Source organism: Melospiza georgiana, chromosome 12, assembly GCF_028018845.1.
Source record: "Melospiza georgiana isolate bMelGeo1 chromosome 12, bMelGeo1.pri, whole genome shotgun sequence".
In the NCBI taxonomy this organism is placed as follows: domain Eukaryota; kingdom Metazoa; phylum Chordata; class Aves; order Passeriformes; family Passerellidae; genus Melospiza; species Melospiza georgiana.
The window spans coordinates 6,997,721-7,014,191 of NC_080441.1; the positions used below are offsets into that span (position 1 = coordinate 6,997,721).

The following is a 16,471-nucleotide window of genomic DNA, read 5'->3' on the forward strand; positions in this document are numbered from 1 at the left end:
TCCCCCAAGAACTGTTTGAGAGCCTGACATTTATGCATTGTATGCAGGAATGATTTAGCATTTAAAAACAAAATAAATCTCTCTGTGTTAGGTGGTTCATTATTCTAACTGATTGGAAATGAGACAAATGTGAATGTTTAGTGAGGCTCCTTTTAAAACAAAACTTCCCTTCTGTCGATGAACTGTCCTCCTCCACAGGGCAGTGAAATCTGCCTGAGCATCCAGCAGGATAATTAGTTATTCCTTGGGAAATGCCTTCAAATGCACCAGTGTTAAATCTTTCTGGGTTCTTTTATTAATATTTGCCTTGTGCAAGAAAGATGCAATCTTAATAGCCAGCCCTGTGAGATCTATGAACATCCTGACAGAGGCAGGCGAGGATGCTGGTTCTGAAAAGCCCAGGGTGTGCTGAGCCCTGAGCCATCCTGCAGTACTTGGGTGGCTTCTGGGGCAGCTGCTGCTGGCATCACCTCGGGAGGGGTCGGTGCAAGGCTGTGGTTTCCCAGGGGATGGGCTGGAGCAGGGACAAAGGATGAGGGAGCTGCTGATGGCAAGGGACAGCCCTGCACGCCTTGGGGAGCCCTCACCTCCCAGGCAGAGCAGGGTTCTGGGACACAGCCATGCTCAGCACAGACACCACATCTGTGATGGGAGGCTGGAGCAGGAGAATCCCCAATAGGCCCAGAGAGCCTCTGGGAGCAGGAGGTGTCTGCAGCAGAGGGGCAGAACAGGGCTGTGCCCCATGGTGAGCAGAACGTGCACCTGGGGAACATCAGGCACTTCTCTTCTGCTGGATGAGGCTCAAAAAACCCCAGGGGCCTGGTGGGAACCTGGAGAAAGTGCCTGTAAAGACAGAAAATCCTTTGGTTTGCAATTTTTTCTCCTTGCCATGGAGTGCAGTGACCTTTCCTTAATGAGAGAGAAGAAGCCTGAGAAGGAGGGAGGGGGAGGAAGAAGATGCTGTGGAGGAAATGTCAGCAGCAGAGGTGGTGCCTGTCCTGCTGCACAGTGGCTGAGCCCCTCAGCAGCCTGCTCCAGCCCCAGAGCCACCCTGCCTGGGATGGAAACTCTTCACATTCCTCTGTTCCAGGGTCTGCTCCCTTGTCAGCACTTGGTGCTTGCTGGGGTTGCTCAATCCTCTGGCTCCAGCAAGGATTCCTGATCTGTATTGGTGAGCGAGTGGAACTCTCTGTCTCTACAATTTATTGAATTTTTGGGTATAAAAGCTGACACTTGGTCACCCATTTGCTCTTTTACCCACAAAATGGTGTTTGAGGAGGAGACCCACACTTGTGATACCTTTGGAATGCCTCATTACCCTGAGACTGGAGACAGCTTCTGCACGAGCCCAGCAGCAATAGTCCTCTATTACGTCTCTTCACAGAGTTTTTGCATATAATATTAAACATTAAAATAATTTAATAAGGCATAAATCAAATTTTACTACGGTGCCACTGCGCAGGATAAAAGCACTCCAGGAACTGCACCTGAATGTGTCGTGGCCTCCTCTGGAGTGGGAACAATTTATATATTCAATATAACTTCCCTTGCTTCTGCTGTAAATCCCATCTCAGAGCTGTGTGCTCTCCTCTTTGTGCAGTGGGATTTTGTCAGTTTTGCAGCTCTCCCTTGGGGCTGCCTGGGCTGCAGAGGTGCAGTGTGGCTCTGCCCCTGCTCTGTGCCCCCATCACCTCTGCTCCAGCAGCTCCCGAGCTGGCGCTGGGCTGTGGAGCCTTGCAGAGGACTGGGAGTGCTGCATCTCCCTGGGGTGATATCCAGAGAGCCCCTGTGCCTGCTCTGAAGCTGCCAGGCTGCTCCCACTGTGTGGAGCTGATCCCCAGCTCTGTGATTGCACATCCCAGCTCTCTGTGTGAGTGGGGCAGCCCTGGGCTGCTCATTGTTGGCAGCACTTTATTTCCGTAGGTGAATGCTCTGGGCTGGTCCCTTCTGGGCTGGCTCCTGGCAATGTCTCCTCCGTTGATTAATCACCAGGAGATGATAAATGAAAATATCAGCTTGAGAAATGCCTGCCCTGTGCTCCCAGCAGAGGTAGCAGTGCATGGTGAGCAGTTTTCTGCCATCCCTTCTGTTTGATTCCCTCTGCAGAGCTGCCTCTCAGGGATCCTCGTGTACTCAGGAGCTTTGCCAGTGCTCAGCCCCCCTCACTTGGGCACTGGTGAGGAGTGCTATCAGAGCCTTCCTCCCTGAGGTCTGCATCCCACCCCCAGTGTGCCCCTAACTGCAGCACACTGTGTGTCTCATCCTTTTATGCTCAGTTTGGGTTCTCCAGAGATGGAGGGTGTGTGGAGGAGCTTTTGAGCCACACCAGCTGTGTCTGTGCACTTTTGATTTTACAAAAGATGCAAAATCCTTCAGGTGACTGCATGGTTAGCTATACAGCCAGCTGCCCCTGCAAAACTTGTGCCTCATCCACAGTTAAGAGCTCATTTGGAAAAGTTGAGGTCTGGATGGGATTTTATTCATTATTATGAAATATTCTGCAATTTTTTGGCCTTTAACAGGAGAGAAGACTTATCAAATCCTCTGTAAAAAAGAGATCTCCAGGACTGGAGCTCAGAGATTTTCCAAGGCTCTGGGAGATATTTCTGATGTGTGACTGAAACCAGTACATACTTGGAAAAAAGTTCTAGGTCTGAAGTATCTCACTTTGGACAGGGAAAGTGATTTGTCTGTGCATTCTTGATGTACAGCCCTATTGGCATCTGCAGTGTCTTTAAGTGATGTATCTCTCTGAAGGCTTCACTGCTTCTGCTGTGTGATCTGCTCCCAACAAACTCCAGAGAGCGAGTGATTTATCAGCCACTGCTTTTGAGGGTGAGGAAAAGGCTAATGCTTTATGGATCTATCAGCATTCCTGTATGGCACACAGAATACAATATCCTGCCAAAGTGGGGAGGGATGTCTGCTACCTGGCAATCCATCATCTCTCCCAGTGCCCCATGGCAAATGCACTTTTCTTTTTTCCATCAGGCTATGTGCAAGTACCGTTATACAGTGAAGAGCTTCTCCCTTCTCCTCCTCCACAAATGGTTATGAAAACCTGAAAGCGCAGCTTCTGCAGGGTGCAGAACAAGATGGGAAGGGTCATTTTGGCTGGGAGAAGACGTCACTGCCTGCAGCTGCTGGTTCCAGCAGGACCTAAGAGATCTCAGGCAATGCAGCTGTGCCCCAGACAGCACAACAGGAGCACAGCAGGGAGGAGAAACCCAGGCCAAACATGCCCATGTAGACTGCCAGGTATGTGCCAAACCCACACAGATGTGTCAGCAGATGCTGCAGGATTTTCTCTTCTCCCTTGCCCCACAGTGATTTCCTCTGTTACAGGCATGGCTCAGCTGACCTTGTCCCCATGGAGCTCATCCATCCCATCCACAGAGCAAGTGAAATGTGTTTATAACCTGGAGAGCATCTACTGGGGAGTATGAATCCCTCTCCTACATCTCTCCTTGGTGTTTTAATTGATTCAGGGTTTTCCCAGTGGAGAACTTCATAAGAGCATTTGATAAAATCAGCTACACACGATCCTGCCTCTCATTACTCACAGGCTTGAGGCAGGTAGATGATTAAGTGAATTTTTTACGGTGTGAGCAGTTGTAACAAGGGAAATTATCATCCTGGATATGAGACAATGACTTGGCTCTTACTACATCTGCTGGCAGACAACTAACCCAGTGACTTTGCCTCTGATCTTGGAGCAAGCCTTCTGCTCTCTCCTCCAGGACAAACCTGCATTTGCTACCCCCCATTAAAAGGACAGGCCATATGGATGTGCCTGTGCTCAGGAAAATAGCTTCAGATGTTCATGGGGCTGATGTTGCAGTTCTGATGGAAGTCAGAGGGTCTGAAATTGTCACCTTGGGAATGTTTCTGCAGACACTGGCGGGGGAGAGCATCCTTTGGGCTTGGGGCTGGAGGTGCCACAGAGCATGACATTATTGTTGGTCCATGGATAGGATGGGGTTCACCCCTTATTTCCATTTAGGTGCATCCCAGACTTTATTACCCCAAGAAAAGTCAGTAATGCTAGAGTAAAAACTGGGGAAAATGAGTTTTCCATTAGGGAAAGTTTCCAGTTAAAATGTGAGTTCTTTTTCTTCCTGCCAGCAGACTTTGGGTACAACTCAGAAAAATGACTGAAAGAAAGGGTTGCCACTTGGTTTTGTTACATGTTTCTGGAAGCTTTAACTTGCTTTTGACACATCTCCTTGTTGATAAATACACTTTATTTTCACAGGGAGTCGTTGTCGAGATAATGTCAAATCCCACTGTGCAGCCAGATCCAGTAAAGAGCAGTAATGTTGTTTTCTAATTTGTCTGAAATCCTAAAGCACTCCCTCATCTGAGCAGAGATACCTAAATGGCACCTATTTGGCACTGGGTATAATTCTTTGCTCTAATGGCATGCTTGACAGTATCTGTGTACTTACCTGGAGCAGCACAAGCCTCCTGTACCTAAATGAAATACACACAGCACGTCTGAAGATGAACACAGGAGATGCTTGAATGCCTTTTAGACAACTCTAATTCAGGCCATAAACATAATATAGATTGCAATATTGTATATAAAGGAGTGCTTCAAACACCAGCCTTTGTGCTCTGCAATTCAGCCCAATTGATTCCTGACCTAACACAGCGCTGTACCCGAAAGTGTTGCATAAACATAACAAATCCATCACCAAATCAATGAAGGAGGTGCAGAAGAGGTGTGGCAGCTCTCTGGGGTGATGGCTCCCATCAGCCTCAGCCTGTGTGCTGGTGTTCCATGGAGGGCACCAGGAGAAATGAAAATGGGAAAAGGATGCTCCTCATCTGTATCACTGAGCCCATGCCTGCCCTCTGCTCTGCTGAGACCAGGCACAATTTGCATTGAGGAGCACCTGCACCTCTGAGCAAAATGAAATTTCTGGATTTCTCTGAATTCCTGCAAAGCAGGACTTTTTGCTGCCCGGTTAATGGGAATTTTGTCAGTCATGCTTACAAGAAACAATAAAGGGATAATAAATAGTGCAGTCTGTGGACAGCAACAGGCTCCGACAATCCATTACCCAACGAGACGTGTTGCACATTCCAGCTTATTAGACGCATATCCATAATATATTTTAACAATCTCTCCCTGGCAGGCATTTTCCTAGAACAAATACACAGTTTGGACTTCCATTTTTCACCCCTGTTCAAAATTTCAGAGTGAAAAAGAGCTAGTAGCGAGCCATTAGCAATAATTTGATCCTGCATTTGCGCTGGAAATTTTAAATAGATTTTTCTTCTGTTCTTCTGCTTGTACTTGCTCTGTCATTGTTTTTCTGTGCATGGTGCAGGCTGGGGGCGAGCAGTGAGGAGACTGCCTGGGCACTCACTATTTTGGCAGTTTTTCATACACGACCCTTGCTGTTTTAAATAGAGCCTTTCCTCACCCCACCTTCTTGCTTCCCACTTTGTACAGCTGCTTGCTGAGTGATGAGCAGCGTGGGCCCCCTCCAGCTGAGGGTGCAATGCTGGTATTTAGGGTCTTTTGCTGGTGAGATGGAGCTGCAATGTCCTTGCAGCTGGGGGACACAGGATCTGACCAGGACTGTGAGACCCTGGGGGACTTCAGCACAGTGAGTGAGGCATTCCCAAAGACTGCATCTGGAAACTGGTGCAGAAATGGAGAAACACGAGCTGCTCATGTAGAGCTGGCTGTTTCTAGGTAGCTCCTCTGGTGATTTGTCCTGTGCACACCCAACAGACCCGTGGCTCTCCTGGGCGTTCTGGAGACTGGGCTATCCAGATTTCAGTGCTGCCCCGGGGGTGCTCAGTGATGCTCACAGCCCCACACTCAGCACCACTCTGCCCTCACGGTGGAGTTTCCGGGTGAGTCCCACTCCGTCCCTCACCCTCACGGGAAGGGTCCAGTGCAGTGCGTGGAACCTCGCCTTCCCTTGCAGCCCCGGCTGGCAAGGGCTCAAGAGACGCTCTGTTCACTCTCGGTGCAGCCCTGTGAACCCGTGCAAACCGGGCACCGCGCACCCAGCTGCAAACCGGGCACCGCGCACCCCACCTCCCACGGCAGTGCACGCGTGGGGCTACGCAGGGTCCGCACCGCACAGGCACTGAGCGAGGGGGCACCGGGAGCGGCGCTGCGAGCGGGGTGAGCCCGCGGCTGTGCCGGTGCCGGTGCCGGGATCAGTGTCCGTGCCAGGGTCGGGGTCGGTGCCGGGATCAGGTATCGGGATCAGGGTTGGTGTCGGGGTCAGTGTCGGGATCAGGGTCGGGACCAGGGTCGGGGTCGGTGCCGGGATCAGGTATCGGGATCAGGGTCAGTTCGGTGCCGGGATCAGGGTCGGTGTCGGTGCCGGGATCGGTGCCGGGATCGGTGCCGGGATCAGGGCCGGTGTGGGTGCCGGTGCCGGTACCGGGCGGGATGGCGCGCACAGGTGCGGCGCGGGGCGGGTCGGGCGTGGCCCGGGTGGGCGGGGCCGCCCCGCGGGGCCCAATGAGCGCCGGGGCGGTGCCCGCGCGGGGCGAGTTTCCCGCGGGCGGGGGGCGGGCGCCAATCAGGGCCGGGGCGGGGCAGCGCGCGGGGCCGGGACCGGCGCCCCGGGAGCGCCGCGCGAGGCGCGGGCCGAGCTCCGCTGCGCTGCTCCCGGTCCCGGCGCGTCCCGGCACGGCGGCCATGCCCGCTGGCAGCGCCTAGAGGAGCGCCCCGCTGGCCCGGGAGGATGTCGCGGACCGGCGGAGTGCTGCTGCTGCTGCTGGCGGCCGCGCTGCTCGGTGCCCCGGCGGCCGCGCAGCTGGCGGGGGAAGCCGCCTGCCGCCCGGTCCGCGCCGCCTTCCAGGTGCTGCAGCCCGGAGCCAAGTGGGTGCCCGAGAGCCCCGTGCCAGGTGAGAGCGCTCTCCCCGAGGTGTCTGGCCGGCCGTCGTTGTCTCGCCGGGGGTCACCGGGGCCGTTCGGGTACGGGGCGAAGCGGCTGCAGTGCCTGGAGCCGGGGCTGCGGGCCGGGGTCGCCGTGGGCTGCGGGACGCTGCGGAGCCGGGTGCGGGCTGCCCGCTCTCCCGCGGGGAGCTGCCCTCCCCCGGCTGCAGGAGCTGACGGCCGCTCGGTGCTGGCGCGTCTCGGATGTGGGGATCACACGGAGCCGGTGATTACGTCGCGGCAATGGGAGCCCGCTGGAGAGCGGGTCTTTATTGCGCTCGGTTTGTTCGGGAGGGTTTTGCACCCCGGGTGCCCGAGGTGAGCCCGGCGCTGCCGGAGGCACCAGCCCGCCCCGTCCTCGCTTGCCGCTGTCGGGGTCCGGTGCGCGGTCCCCGGGAGCTCGCGGTGTCCCCGCCGGGCAGCGGACGCTCCGTGCGCCCGTCACGTCTCTGCAGGTCCCGGCTCCGCCAGAGCCGCTTCCCTCTGCCCGGGGTGTGCCGGGGTCCGAGGCAATCCCGCCCTGTGGGACTGCTCCGACAGCATCCCAAGCCTCATCCCAGCCTGAGCCCTGGGCTGCGCAGCTGCGGAGGATGGGGCTGCAAGGAGGCAGCCGGCGCTCCCCGGGCTGTGCGGGAGCCGTGCGGGGTGCGAGCCTGGCGGGTCTGGGAGAGGTGATAGGTGTTATTGTGCTCTGCAGTTCCCAGTACAGGTGGCTGCCGGGCTGGTACCGCACCAAACCTCACCACCTACCCAGTGCGAGGCTGCTTTCTGTATATATGCCTCATTCCTCTTTTAAAATGTAAGCGGAATACTTGAATTCTTTGCGTTTTAAAGGCTTTTTGGGGGCTCGGGAGTGCCGGTGCTGCAGGTGGTGGCTGTGTGCTGGCAGTGTGCGCGCACAGACGGATCGGGTTCAGGCTGCGTTCGGAGCTGCCCGAGAGCTCGGTGCTGCTGTGCCGGGCTCAACACGCAGCCGAGAACGCCTGCCCTGAAAAGCTTCAGATCAAAGTATGAAAAGCAAGAGATAACAGGCAAACGTGACAGGCAGGGGAGGTGCAGTGAGATCATCGCCAGCGGTGGCTGCTCTTAATAACGATGTGTTGAGTTGGGTTTCTTGCATTCGGTGTCGCACAGGCCACAAACACACGGGTTCCTTCAGCTGTGAGCTGCTGGCTGCAGCACAGGAGAGGGAGGGGAGAAATGGGGTGTCCGAAGCTGGGACCGTGAGGTGCTGTGGCTGCTGTAAATCCCAAGTCTTTTGGACTGTAGCAATGCCTCAGCTTATCAAGAGCTGTGAGAGATATGAGAGGAATTTAGCTGTAAGTCCCGGTGAGAGTGTACCCTTCCTATCCCTACCTGCCCTTACATTCTCTTCTCATGTAAATTTCAACACTTAATGCTCCTTTCAGACCAGCTGCAGGAGCAGCATCTCTTCTCTCTCTGTCCCACACAGCCTCAGTCTCCTGGTCAGTAAGGAAGGGGCACTGGAATACTTTCCAGTGAAATGTTTGCATGGAGAGTTGCAGGAAAGAGCTGCTCTTATCACCACTGAGTGGACAAATTCTGTTTGTCAGAAGGAAGTTGTTTCTTTGAAAGCCAGTGAGATTCTTGCTTTGATTCCTAGGTAACTTTGCTGAGTGTGTTTTTACACACTCCAGGGAGGTGATGGAGGGGTGGGCAGGTTCCTGGAGAATGGCTCCCATTGTATTGAGGGGCTGCAGTGGGATCAGTCCTTCCCCAGAAAGCAGCAGCATCCCCCAGCCTGGCCTGGCTGTGATTGCAGAGGGTGTTTTTGCCCTGGTGTCTTCCCTTCTCAGCAGGGTTCAGGTTGCTGGGGTTCCTCAGCTGGGTTCTCCCTGCCCTGTGAGCCCCAGGTGCATCCCTGACAGCCAGGAGGAGTGAGGAGCCCTGTGCTCTCTGCAGAGCCTGTGGGCAGCTGGATCAATAGCTCCTAACAGGGCTGGTGTTTCAAGTGAATGCTTCCAGCTTGTTACAATGATAAAGTTCCCACATATCAAATCGAAAGTGGATTTTACATTTGCCTAAGTACATAAACTTGATCATAATTAAAGCAATGACTGCTTGCTTATACCTTGGATCTGGCCCATCTTGCGTGACTCTGTGTGGTAATTACACTTCAGAGCACTTGCTTCTCCTACTAGCAGCTGCATAAATCTCTGTAATAGGGGAACATCACTCAAGGACTATTTTCCAGGCATCTGTTTATTACTTTTTTTCCTTTCCTACATCTGTCAATTAAAAAAAGTTTTGGAGTTCCCAGCCACAAATCACCGTGGAATCAATTCTGAGAACCTTTCCCAGTGGATCACACCACACTGGAGAAACTGAAGTTAAACAACTTATTTAAAACGTGTTTGTTTTTTTTTTTATTTTGACACAATTGTCTCTGGAAGGCCCATTTTGCATTATGAGCAGTTGCTGCTGAAGGAGTAAGTAGTGGAAATGCTGCTGAGTTGCAGCACACTCAGGAGAAATGTCCCACAGCTCAATTTTACTGCATCAGCATGCGTGGGCTGGAGGGACATGGGCACAGCAAGCTACGTAGGAGAGCTCGGAAATAGACAGACCACACTTCTAATTTTACAAAAACCCAAAAAAAGGCAATTCTGTTAAATGTGAGGGAAGTGCCATGCTGTTTCGTGAGCAGTGTTGGTGTTCTGGGAGTAGCTGCAGGCGTGCACCAGGCACTGAGAGGCTCCTCTGGTCCTGCAGTGTGGGGACCAGGATTTTGTCACTCTGGAGTTGCTTTGGCTGGCTCACAGGTGGGGAACAGCAAAGCCTAAGTGCTGTCAGCTGTGGCTGGCTGTTCTGAGGGGTGGGAGGGTGTAATTCATGGCAACACCTTGACTGGACCTGGATCAGAGATGTTGTGCTGGGGAGAGTGAAGGCAGGGTGATGGGAGGGTGCTTTTCTGGGTTTTGATGAAGATGAGACTGAATGCCAGCCTGTGGTTCTGTGCTGGGGTAGCTTCATGCTCAGTAATAACTAAATTCTCTTTTTGCTATGTTGCCTGTCTTGGTTTTCTTCCTCCATTTGTCTTTTCTCTGCATAATTTCTCCTATCTATAAACAGCAGCTTGAATTTCCATTTCTGCTGCTCTGTTTTTCTCTCCTGTCTGCCATTTGTGTTTCTCTCTATTGGTGGTGACAGGTAATTGGGCTGGTTCCTGTGGGTGGAGGGGAAGGGGTGAGCTGGTGCCTTGGCAGGATGGGGACAGGGGATGGGTGCCTCTGCTCTGGAACAGTGGAAAACTGAGGAATATTTATCTTGACAGAAATATATGTTGGCAGATCTGTTTTCCTTCTCCCGCAGCAAAGTGTTATTTCCAGCTTTTTGTTCGTTTTCTTTGATGGAAGCAAATATGGATTCACCCTAAGAAAATAGGAGATTAACCTTTTGGAGTTGAGGTGTAATGCTTTACAAGTGGCTGGCTGAGCATGTCAAGCTTTCTTCTCTATTTTTTATTTTTGGCAGCTGGTGTGTGTCAATGTGCAGTTTAAAAATTAAAAATCCCAACTCTTCCTGCTGAACTCGACGTGCCTTTGCTCATGAGCTGGTTCCCTTTGTACTCCTGCTCTTTTATTCTGTTTTTCCTGAGTGGGACTAATGATGCTCCTCCCTGTGCAGCCTTTCCATTTAGCTTAGCACGGTGGTTTAAAAGCTTAGTTTACTAGATAATTGAGTTTTCTGTTCTTAATTATTTCAGGCCTGCAAGTTGCTCTCTTGATAGTTGAGAGCAGGAGCAGAACCCTAAAATTTAGTAACCTCCCCAGGCAGTGGTTTTATAGTGAGATCATTAATTTTATTTTTTTTTTCCCAGGGGTTAACTTTAACAACATCCTGAACAGTGTTCTTCCTGCTCTTTGGAATGGCTGTGGGATGTGTGCATGTGACTGTAACAAATCTGTGTGGGGGAGTGAGTGCCCAAAGTTAACTCCATTGATGACAGTGTTTGTGCATTTCTTAGGAGGAAACTTTTACTCTGCAAAACCTATTTTTCACTGTAATGTCTTCTTTTAAAAGATGTGTTTTTATAGGGTGTTAGATTTGCATGAGAATCATCTGGCCAGCATTGTAAGAGCAGGGGAGGAATCCAGAGTCAGATGGTCTTGTGAAACACAAGATGGAATAGAAAATAAAGGATAATTAAGCAGTAATAAATATCCCATGTACTATGCATACTGTTCCAACTTAAATCACCTATTGAAAGAGTTGGTTTATAATTTATATCTCTTTAATTAGGTTTATAAAGATCAGCATTAAATCTGGGTTCTAAACAGTTGCATTTCCTTTTCCTCCCCCTAGATGCTGAGCATTAAAAGGCACTGACAGATGCACAACCCCCTAATCACATCATTTAAAAGGTTCTTAATAAAAAAGTATTGAAAAAGCTGGGGGAAAATCCACTATATTTAAATGTTGACTCACTGCTTTTATCTATTTAAAGCATGATGCTGGTTGTAAAACAACTGGAGGAGGCAAATTGACCCAAAACAGCATATTTCTCGTGGGTAATAGTACAAATTGGTGCGTTAGGAGGGTGGGAGGAACTCCTCTGACACTTTCAGACTGCAGAAGGCGAAGGTGCCACTGCTCGGAGTAGCAGAGCCCCTCACGTGGGGAGGAGGCCGCAGGGATGTGGCGTGAAGCAGGGACAGGTTCTTATTTTGGCAGTGCCTGGGGTAAGTTTGGGGGGATATTAATCTAATTTTAGCTGCCGTTGGATCTGGGTGGGAAGGCTCGTGTGCCTCAGCGTGCACAGCTTGCCTGCCTGTATCTGATGACAGGGTTGAAGCTATCCTGGGATGCTTAAAATCAAAGGAAAATCCTTCAGCCTTGTGAAGGAGTCCACAACTCCCCCTAGATGATCTTGAGGGTTTTTATTTTTGACATTTAATCCACTGAAATGATTTTCACTTCTGCTGTACTCACCACCTATCTGCGGGAATAATTGTACATCAAAGTCAAATGTAATGGTTTAAATTCACTGCCAGTAAAAATTCCCTGTCGGGAGGAGGAAGAGGCAGGGTGCTACTGAAATTAGTGCTGCTTTAGAGTTTATTTCTGTCAGCTGGGAGCCTATGCAAAATTGCTGGAGCATTTACACTGCTGTTCCCCAAGATGGCATAAATGGCACAGTTGTGATGGAGCCTGGTGCTCCTGCACCCATGCAAGGAAGGGGCTGCAGGCAGTGCCTTCTCAGCCGTGGGAGTTGGGTGTCAGAGGGTCAGGCTGCTGCGCTTGGCATCTCATCATCTCACTAATCTTGCCAAGATTGGTATCGTGAGCATCCAAATGCAATTTAATAAAACGGTTGCAGTAATTTGAGGGACACTTTCTTTCTGAAAATGAGTTTGTAGTGATTTATAGCAAAAGGAGAAGGTTGTTTGCAAGGGCTGAGACTGGCATTACAAGGTGTAATGACTTGAAACTTTAAGAAAAAGGGGTTGTGTAGGTTGGGAGATAAAAACGGTCTTAACAGTGAAGGGCCATTAGGCAGCGGAATGGGCTTTGCTATCTCACAAGCCGGAGTATGGCTGGAGGTGTTTGTGTTAGATAAAATGCTCAGAGGGGGTGGATGGGGAGGCTGAGGTAGGATTTGATGACTCACAGGACCTTTTCCCGTGCATTTTTTTGGAGGCAGAAACGTGTGGCACCCTAATTCATTTACTGCTGGTGTCTGCTCTGTGGGCTTGCTGAGCGTTCCCAGGCTCAGCGCGTCCTTCACGCTTCCCGAGCGTGGTCTGCGAGTCCTTGGGGCTCCTGGGGGCTGCAGAAAAGGCTCCTTCCAGCAATGGCACGAGCAAACCCCAAATACATTGGCCGGTCAAAAGCTCTGTCTCTGTTCCATCTGTGTCTGTGGGGCTGGGGTCAGCGGGGTGGCCTGGTGGCTCCTGGGGGACTGGCATTGAAACCTCCCGTCCCTGCTGCTCCTGGGGGATTTGGGGATGGAGTGTCGGAGCCAGCTCGCCATCTGGGAGAGCCATACACAGAAAAGAGCTGGCAGATGGGAGTCAGGCCCCCATTCCCTGTCCCTCTGTGGCAGCACTGTGCCAAGAAGGAGCTTTTCCCTGCTACCTTCCAAGAGCCTGCCCTGCCTGTGTTGTCCTGTTGTGTTTACGTTTCTTAGTTGGCTGTCTCTGTAAAACATTTTAAGCCGAGTTAATTCCCAGGCTTTTTGCCCCCCTCCTCTGTGATTGCTCTGATACAGCATGTGTCTGTCTTTTTACTGCAGAAAAAGAAAGATCCATTTAAGGGGAGAAGTTGGCTTAATTGCTAAAAAGAAGGATGGGATGTGAGTAGGTGACCTTGCTGCTTCCTATCCTTGGCTTTAACTTGCAGAGACCTCTTAATTGCCAACTCTCAGATTTTCTATATTGGTATTTCCATTAATCATGGAAGGATTTTTATTTTATAATTTGAAATGTGTCCGAATATAATAAATGTAGGAGGAAATAAGCTTTGTATTAAAAAGAAATTTATGGGCATACTGTAGTGTTAAAGAGACCATGCTAAGCCTTTTCGTGGTGTAAATTGAGTTGGGTTTGACTTTAAAAAACCTCTTTAACTTGCTGTTATACAACTGCTTCTCTCATTAATGCAGTATCTTGCTGTTACGTGGTTTTATGGTCCCTTTTATTTTTTCAGTGCATGAAATACCTGTCGCTGTGCTCCTCTGGAGTGGGTGAGTTCACAAATCACTGAGGCTTGAGCTTGAGACATTGGTGGTGCTGGTTCTGTGCCAGAGGGCTTGAGGAAGGGATTTGTTGGGCATCCTGCTTTGCAGAAGGGGAAACTGAGGCAGTGGGGAGTGATGGAGTCAGGATGGAGGTGTGGACCCTCTTTGTACAAGGTTTTTTTGCAGCAACAGCAGGGCCTGCACTGGTTAAATCTCCTTTCCCCACATGCAATGCATGTTGTAGATGAAGTGTTTCATGTTCCTTTTCCCATGCTGTGCCAGGGAAGGGATGGGGCTGGAGGGAGGAGGATTTCTGCTGTCGCTGCTCCTGAGCCCTGACAGCTGGTTTTCCCTTGGCACCGTGCACGACTCTTCTTCAGGAGGCACACGATTGAACTGACATTAATATTAATCCTGTTCTTCTAGACTACACTTGCAAAAGTGACTTTTGACACTTTCTAGTAATTAGGGAGGGAGTGGATGTGGTAAAAGATTCCTGTGAAGGAGAAAAGACGGGAACCTGAAAGGAAGCGTAATCCTTCCAGAGCAAAGATGTAAATTACCAAAGTAGCTTTTGCTGAGGAAAAACCCTCTATAACGAGCAGGAAGGCAGAGTGAGAGGTGTGAGGAGCCTTCCCTCTGTCAGTGCTGTTGGTCACTGGCCTGGGACTGCTTCCCAATCCAGGTTCCTGGCAGAGCTGAACCTAGCAGCAAACTGCTTTTTTTGGGCATGATGCAGTTTGGGTGGCAGACAGAAAAATGTGGGTGCTGGCTGTTCTCTGACCCTGGGCAGCCATTTGTAATGGAGCTGGTTTCTGCTGCTTGAGTTTCTAAGAGCAGCATCAGATTGGATGTGTTTTGCATAAGGAGAGCTATTTGCTTTGATACGAGCTTGTTGCTCTGCTTGTGTTTGGAGCCTCAGTTTGCTCTTAAAAGTTGATGGAAGATGGGGCCTTTCATTGCTGCTGCTGATTCCAACTCTTCTGTTTCATCTTCTCTTGTCTGAGCCTAGAAAGATTTCTATTTTCTTCCCCAGATTTTATTTATTTATAGTTAACAACACTTCTCTTGAAGTTGTCTACTTTCTCCATAAATAAATGCTTTGGGAATGTCAAAAATGAAGTTTAGTATCACTGAGCAGTGCTGGAGGTGCCAGAGCAAGTGGTGTCCCTCTGCCTTTGTCCCCCGGCTCTTGTCCCATCCTGGTGAATGTGTGAAGGTGCTGCTGAAGAGTTTCTTGCCTTGTACAGTGCTCAGAGCATCCCTCAGGATCTGTCCCTCTGCATTGGGACAGCCGCAAATGAAGCAATTTCTGCTTTGCCTGTTGCAAAGGAAGGATGGACTGGGGACATTTGGTTGTACAATTTAAAAGTCAGCTAAAAAGCCAAGTAAATCATTGTAGTTGTGTCCTTCTGTTATTACTGCTGTTGCTGGGGATACAATAGGGTAGAAATTGCAGGCAAATAGCGCTGTTTCTTCCAAATTACTTCAAGTCTTTATGCAAATCACGAGCCTATCCTCCTTGATGGAACTCCATCCATCGCTCTATTCCTTGTAAATCCACAGCCTCAAATCCTGTCTCTGTTTTGCAACTTTCCTGCCCTCACTGACTCCTCGCTGCTGTGGGCAGACAGGGGACAGCAGGGTGAGGCTGGGATCACTGCTCAGCACTGGCATAGTGGGGTGTGTGGGAGCTGGGGCAGGCACAGCTCTCAGGAGCCACTGCTCAGCAATCTGGGCTCTGCCTCACCCACCCTTCCCTTTGGCCAAGCTGCTTGCTCAGGACAAATTCCAGAAATGCCATCAATTTGCCTGAACAGTAATTGCTGGCCACAGTGATGCTTGGAGTTGGCTTCCTCTCTTAATGTGAATTGTTTACTTCTCCTGTGCCTCTCCAGGGACTGATCTGCAGGTCTGTGTCACCAAGGGCTCCACGTGCTGCACGAGGAAGATGGAGGAGAAGTACCAGGCAGCTGCCAGGCTGAACATGGAGCAGCTGCTGCAGTCTGCCAGCATGGAGCTCAAATTCCTGGTCATCCAGAATGCTGCTGTCTTCCAAGGTGAGCTGTGGTATTTTTGGGGTGCCCAGGATGAAGGGGGAATTGATGAATCTGAGTCCATGTTCTTAGAAGGCTAATTTATTATTATATGTTACTATATAATATTAAAGAATGCTGTGCTAAAACTATACTAAAGAATAGAGAAAGGCTTAAGAAGATATTAATAAAAAACTCATGACCAACTTCTCAGTCTGACACAGCTGAACAGTGATTGGTCATTGAGTAAAAACAATTCCCATGAAAGCAATCAAACATGCACCTGAAGTAAAAGCAATTCACATGAAACCAATCAAACATGCACCTGTTGGTAAACAATCTCCATTCCACATTCCAAAGCAGCAAAACACAGGAGGAGCAAATCAGATAATTATTGCTTTCATTTTTCTCTGAGGCTTCTCAGCTTCCCAGGAGAAGAAATCCTGGCAAAGGGACTCTTCAGAAAATGTGACAGTGAGCACTGGGGGTGCTCCAGTCCCCTGCAGGAGGAGGCAGCGTTTCTGCTCCTCTTCCTCAGCACTGGGCAATTGGAAGTGCAAATGGCTGGAAGCTTTCTGTTTGCTTGTTTTCATGTGTTTGAAGATATTATAGATGCTTGTTTATGATTAGGGATGGAATATACCTGGCTTGCTGAATGGTTGCTCTGCAGGGCTTGTCCTAAATATTCCTGCAGCTGTAAGAACGAATGGAAATTTAGAGGCTGAACTTCTTGAGGTGCAAATAAAAAAAAAAAAAAAAAAAAAACCACAACAAAAAACCCCAAAAAAACTAAAAACTAAAAAACTGCACCTTTCTAAGAAT

At 50.1% G+C, this 16,471-nt stretch overlaps 1 protein-coding gene across 1 annotated transcript in view; it reads left to right on the forward strand.

Annotated features, from left to right (window-relative positions):
- Positions 1–6,686: 6,686 nt before the first annotated feature.
- Positions 6,687–16,471, forward strand: part of GPC3 (glypican 3) — a 139,256-nt gene continuing 129,471 nt past the window's right edge. Inside the window, exons 1-2 of the mRNA XM_058032627.1 lie at positions 6,687–6,882; positions 15,512–15,673. Coding sequence (XP_057888610.1) covers positions 6,720–6,882; positions 15,512–15,673 — 325 coding nt within the window. The 5' untranslated portion in view covers positions 6,687–6,719. The remainder of the gene's footprint in view (positions 6,883–15,511; positions 15,674–16,471) is intronic.